The following is a 6,948-nucleotide window of genomic DNA, read 5'->3' as shown; positions in this document are numbered from 1 at the left end:
TGAATCGGTTATATGACTTCGCTGAGACATCGTACTCATCGAAACAAAGCAGGCACTGAATGCCGATTACCCTTGTCTTCATTGTCTTTTATTCAGTTGAAAGTCAAATTTCATTCGCTGCCGCTGAAGCGACGTTTTTGAAGTCGAACTCAAAATTAGCATACTCCACAGTTTAAAAATCAGAAACATTTGCATTTCTAATTCTCTTCTTCTATTTTCGGCAAAAAAAATTTCGCTTATATCTTTATTTTATATAAAACTTACAATATCCTTTAATTGTTTTGAGCAGTTTACTTGATACGAAAATAGTTATCAAATGGTAAATCAGCGTAATATGAGTTTCATTATAATCTAAAAAATTATGCTTTAAACTATATAAATGTGCATAATGAAGTATTTCAGAGTTCAATGTGAGCTATCATACTATGGAAACAGTGTTTAGATTTCACCTCTTGCTATTTCGTATCCATTTAAAGTAACGTTATGATTTAGAAGTGAGATGATTAGAGTTTAACTATTTCTCATATAACCTTTTATCAGAAAACAAATTTTAACCATAAGCAAAGGGAAATAAAATACGTTGTCCTTAATGTCTGTTATTAAATAAAATTATGTGCCCTAGGTTCTCATTGACTGTACTTCTGTGCAATTTAAACTATAATTTAATATGAATAAAGGCATTTTAATAAAAAAATAATTAATGGTATTAATAAAAAAAAGTAACAAGGGAAAATATTTGACTTAGTGTTAAGTAATATAATAATTTTCTAGATGGAAACTTCATGCATGAGTTTGCGTGAGAATTAAGAAAAATAATTTAAATCGACACATAGGTAGTTATTTCGTTCTCAACTTTATTTAATAAAATCGTTCAACATTACTTCTTGAAATTACATTACATTTAACATATCAGCATTCTGGATGTTCTTTTATCATCATTCTGTTTACTAGTACATAATTGTTTCAAATGGGTCCTGTAAACTTTCAGCATTGTTTGTGGCTCATTGGTGTGAAATGCAAATATTTTTTCATTTATTTCAGCAACCTTACATTAATAGGATATGAATAAAGTACACAGTTTCGTGCTGTTTGTCCTTGAACGGGAAATCATCAGATTTATTCAATGAAACCACTTTCAAAACGGCAGTGTGCGCGTCGAGTACAACACAAAACTTTAAAAGCTAACCCACTTTAGCATCATAAACATAACCATTTTTTTAGAGACTCACTGAATAACTAGGTGTAAAATGATAATGCAACATGTCACTAAATAATATTAAAAAAATCCTAAGCAACAATTCTAGTTAGGACATCCAATTCACGATTTTCAAATCCACACTATAATTTGATAGTATAAAATCATTTTATTCCTCTTTCACGCGCACCACAATTTGCTAGAGTGAAAGATTTGCTCACAAAATGTAACATTTAAGCTCAAGATTTATTTTTAAGCTCCTGGTTGGAGTTACTTAGACTAATGTAAATACATTATGGTTAATTGGCCCAAATCATTGCTAAAAGGCCTGATGAAAGTAGGCATTAATGACACGTTTAAAAGAGCATGTTTAAATGTCACAATAAAATTTTACACGAAACACGAACATTTTTCAAGGTAAAATTCAAACAAAATGCTAAGTATGAGAAATTTAAGTTATTACTCTTTTAATATTCTGAGAATTTGGAAGGGAATCACTTGAACTCAGAACGGGAGGAATAGCACATTATAAAATAATCCTTTTCCTCATGGCTGTTGATTTCCCTTCATTTAAAAAGATCTATCTTATAGGCAACAGCTTGTTTGAAGTAATGTACATTGCTACATATGAATAACTATGAAATTGTAATATATATGCATGTATGTATATATATATAATATATATATATGTATATATCAAATCTATTTTATCTTTAGAATAACATGCTGCTCTTCTTTGCAGTAAGTTACACGTATTACTGATATATGCAAATTAGATAGCTACTGAAACACTGTATATTAAAGAACTAGAATAACACTTTCTTTTAAACCAATCTTCATATAAGTTAGTATATATTCAAGGATGAAATAAAGATATATCAAATGCTCATTGCTGTCATTCACGTATAAAAACGATTCAACAATTTCAAAGCTGTCTGCCTTAGTGTACGTAACTCTGTCTTTAAGAAATTCTACATCTTTTAATCTATTATCGCATTCTTCAGTCTAAGATGCATGATAAACTTGTAAAACATTTGCTTGAACTATTCAATCAGAAATATATTATTTATTAATTAAAGCCACCAAATAGTTGGCATTTTTCTGAAAATAAAAAATTTAAATATGGAAAATATTGCTCCTAAAGTGTAAAACAACTAAATTTGCTGGACCAATTTCTTTGTAGAAGATGATATACACTAAAGTGCTGAGATTTCTTCAGTACCTTATGAAATGTATACTAGACAAAATATCAGCAGGTCGGAAGACGACCACCATAGCAGCGCCTTCTTGATATCTTGTAATATCTTAGATATTCCGAATACCATATTTTGTATCAAATATTGTTATCAGAGACAAAAGATTTAGGAACCACTCCCCTAAAATGTTAGTAGTTCTCCTAATGTAAGTTAAAAATATCCGTGGCCTCATGTTCTTCGGTGATGATGCATCGTAGCCATGGCTACCTCAGACAGTTTAACATCAATTGGTTCCCTGGTGTCATACAGCGTTGGAGCATGGAGAATGATACCACAAGTTCCTACAAGAACAGCAACAGTGAAGATCCAAAGGAAAAGACGATCCAGTACCATTGCTACATATTTCCAGTCTTCCTTTACCTGGAATAGAGATTTTAGTTAATATACAAATCTAATATACCATACAAATTATTCAAATAGGTAGCGTAACAAATGTTTTATGACAACACATTGCCTATAGTTCTGACTATTTATTATTTCTATTATGATATTTATTAATCTAGTTGCTACATTAAGGTTTACATTTACAATCAGGAAAATGTAGTTTTAGCGCTATTTTGAATTTCAGAATAAGTTCCAGATAGCATCAAAACCGTTATAATATTAGTTATTTTAAGTCAAAGAGCTCAAAACACCAGACTAAGAGAAATAATTTTATTATGACGGACATTTGCATTTTTAGCTGAAAATATGATAGCCAAAAGAATGCTGTAAAGTTTGGAATAGTTTGGACTGTCATATGGCAAGAAGAGCCAAGATCTGTAAGATTAAAACATTATGTATAATTAGAATGGCTTTCATATTGTATATGATTTATTTAAATACCATATCTGTTGCATCTACAATAATATCATGCAGATACCTTGCATGATTTTTTACTTCATCTCCGCCCTCTAGTAAACAATAACCTATATTACTTGTAAGCTCATTCATCTCATTACAAACATGAAATTTGCAACGTTGGAAGTGTTTACGTTAAGAACTCTGAGTTTGATTTCATTGAATACAGTTTGCTGAGATTTTTCACATTCGGTTGCGTTACTCATGAGCTAATCGAGTGACTGATACTATGAAGAACAGTGGCAGTATTTTTGAGTTTGTTGTTGTTGTTTACTGGAGAAAATAAGAATGGTCAGCTTTCAAATGCTTCACGAACCGCGCTCTAGAATATTGTTTTTTGAGAATTGTTAGTCCAAAGTGGCTTTGTTTCTGAAGGACTAGTGTTTTCGTTTTGCGTTGAATCACTATAAATTTCCGTTTCATTCAATAATTTTCAAATTGTTGCCACCAAATGTTAGAGTCCTGCATTATATATTTGAAGAAATTAAATAATGAAAAATCTTCATTTGTAGTATGTATATTTCTCTCATTGTGATAAAACAACTTTACATAGAGCCATCGAATTTTGAATGACGTAATCTTCCTACGAACATGGGCATGTGGAAGACCAAATTTGAAATTTGGAATTTGTTATATTATCGATTTCATATTTTGTAAAACTTTAACGAATTTTTTATTAACAAACTCAAGGATTTCAAAGCGAGCAATGGCGGAACTGTGTATCGGAAATTCTAAAGATATGCTCATTTTAAAATTATTTTGCGACATTGCTATTGAACTGAATTTTATGGTTTAAGTGCAAAGAACATGATATTTAATAAATAAAGGTAACATACAAAACGTTAAAAAAAAGTCCCTCTGGACGTAATTTAAAATCTGAAACCGTTGAGATTTTTTTTTAAACTTTTTTATTGGTGTACATAGTTTGCGTTAGACGTTCTGCTGTTCTAAATTGTATTTGAAAGTGATTAATTTGATACTCCATGTAGTCGAAATTGCAATTATTTTCTCAAGGGACATGCATGGACGCAGAAACAAAAAATACAGCATTGGAATAACAATGTTTTCGACATAATATACTAATCTTATTTGTCTTGTATCTTACAGTGAAAAAAAAACTTTAGAAATCATTAATTTTTTTATGCGTCCCTTTTTGTTTGAGTAAATGCTGAATTCAACAACGTTCCCACGAGAAAAGGGCTTATGGGGATAGAGGAAGAGCGAATGAATGCTGCTGTCTGCGAATGCAGTTCAAACTTGCGATTTTTTTTTAACAAAGCTTATTTTCTAGAGATGTTCACAAGAAATCTCATGCTAAAGATCTTTTAATTTTTAAACTTTATTATTTATTTTTAAAAATATTTATTCCGGGAAGGGAAACGCTTAGCATAGTTAAAGCGACGTTTCATTTAAAAGGAAACAGAGCAGAAATTATTTTTGAATAATTGATACTGCATTTTTGCAGTTTCTTTTATCTGGAGGTTTAATAAGACATAACTGCCTCAAATGTTTGTCTTAGTATGCAGTAGAAACGGGCTTATATTTTACTCTGCATTACATAATTTAATATAATTTGTTGTAAAAGCAGTATTGATTACCTGGTTTAAAATCAGTTAATTGAAGCAAATAAAAAAACTTGTTTATTAATGATAAACAATATGATTATCATTTATGTCAGGCTTTAAAACATGCCTATCATAATAAAATGCTAATTCTAAGAAAAAATATATAGCGTAAAAAGCATATGGCAGAATTTAATTACTTTTTCGCATTTGATTTGAATGAAAAGTATCCATTCAAATCAAATATGATTTATACATAATTGAATCTTAATCTTTAAATAATAGAATTTTTATTTCCTAATATTATCGCTGACTAGATGGTATAGTGGTTAGGATTCGAGTTCGAATCCCGGACAAGGCACGGTTGTAACTGTGAGTCCCTTTATAGGAGGCAACGGCGACCGCGTATTAGGTGCCTCGACAATAAAATAGTCTTAACATTTGGCCTTAGGATTGGCCAATGCAGAATAGGTTTGCCATTGTATAAATGTTTCGGTTATGTTTAATGTAAAATAGACTGAAGAACCAAAACATTATCCCCCCACTTTTTTAAAACATACCCACACTTTTAATGAACTCATCTGGGCACGTGATTAAATGGTAATTGTATTTAACTGTGGCTTGAGAAGGTAAGGAATCATACATATTTAGTTTTGTGAGTGATGCGAAAGGCTGCTGATCTATGACAATTTGATAGAGGGTAAATTGTAGTGGCCCGAAGATACGAAACGAGCACCTCCGCAACTGCACACTTGTTAGTTGTTCACTATCTGCCGTTGTTAGTATTTATAAAAACTGGATAAAATGACTGTGAAACCATTAGTGGACACCAAGGTGCTGGAAGTCGACGAGTCATCAAAGAATAAGGACTTCGGAGAGTGTTCCGCTTGGTACATCAAAATCGGCGCCAGAAAGTGGCTCAGCTGACAACACAATACAATGAAGGTCCAAGTGCAGGAGTTTCGAAACACACAGTTCAGCAGACATTGCTGGATATGGGATTGTGCAGCAGACGTGCCACCTCGTGTGCCTCTGTTGACCAAGCGTCATAGTCAACTACGCTTACAGTGAACCCTGGAGCATCGATAGTAGACCATGGTTAGTGGAAGACAGTTGCCTGGTCGGCTGAATCACGATTTCTCATTCATCACGACTATGGTTGTGTCATGGTACGGCATCTTCCAGGTGAACAGTTGCACACCCCTGTGCAGCAGGTCATACACAGGCTAGTGGTAGCGGTATTATGCTTTAAAGCACGTTCTCATGCGCGGCTCTGGGACCCTTGGTTGTGGTAGAACAAATTCTGAAAGCTGCGAACTATCTGAACTTAATTGCGGGTCAGTTGTACCCTTACGTGGCGTCTGCCTTCCCAACTGGAAATGCAACTTCTAGCAGGATAATACCCCATATCACAAGGCTCGAATTGTGTTAGAGTGGTTTGAGGAGCATAAGGATGGATTACAATTAATGTTCCAGCCATCTAACTCGCCGGATCTTAGCCCGATAGAGCACATTCGGGATGTCATGGAGCGGCAGCTCAGAGCTCCAACACCACCAGTAACCGTTGCTTAGACATTTGGTACAACCTGTCTTTAGTCATCAGCATCTTTGCCAAGCTCAGTTGCAGCTGTTTTGAAGGCAAATGTCGCGCTATACGTTATTGAGTTAAGTGGTTATAATGTTTTGCTCTTCAATGTACATCTATAACAAAAATGGTCATTGAAATGTATGAATAAGGATCAGTTTCAAAAGTAATTCTTTGTAACAGATTAGTGACAAATCAATTTTTCTGAATTAAGAAATTTTCTAAATGCAATTATGTATACATTAGCTTACATACTGTAACGTATATGGTTACTATTATATACAGAATTTTGTTTAAAAAACCGCACTCGAGTAAGAAAAATCCGGATGCCAATTCCACTTTATCCGAAGACAAAAATGAGTGTTGATTACATCTTAGCCATTGTACTGATTGTTAAGCACCCAACCCTATTTTATCCCATTTGGGTTTCCTTTTTTTTACGTTTCTGCTAAGTATTACATATCTTGAGCAATCATTTATACTTTGGTGAGTTGTTTTAGTTATATAATG

The 6,948-nt window shown here is 32.8% G+C and overlaps 1 protein-coding gene across 1 annotated transcript in view; it reads right to left on the bottom strand.

Moving 5' to 3' along the window:
- Positions 1 to 840: 840 nt before the first annotated feature.
- Positions 841 to 6,948, bottom strand: part of LOC118181469 (acetylcholine receptor subunit alpha-like) — a 637,159-nt gene continuing 631,051 nt past the window's right edge. Inside the window, exon 7 of the mRNA XM_085807084.1 lies at positions 841 to 2,811. Coding sequence (XP_085663210.1) covers positions 2,620 to 2,811 — 192 coding nt within the window. The 3' untranslated portion in view covers positions 841 to 2,619. The remainder of the gene's footprint in view (positions 2,812 to 6,948) is intronic.

The sequence above is a fragment of the Stegodyphus dumicola genome, chromosome X1 (assembly GCF_044657685.1).
Source record: "Stegodyphus dumicola isolate Sdum_Otavi_A_Nest chromosome X1, ASM4465768v1".
Classification (NCBI taxonomy): Eukaryota; Metazoa; Arthropoda; class Arachnida; order Araneae; family Eresidae; genus Stegodyphus; species Stegodyphus dumicola.
Note: the sequence above shows the minus strand (reverse complement) of the source record. Positions and strands in the feature narration are given on the sequence as shown.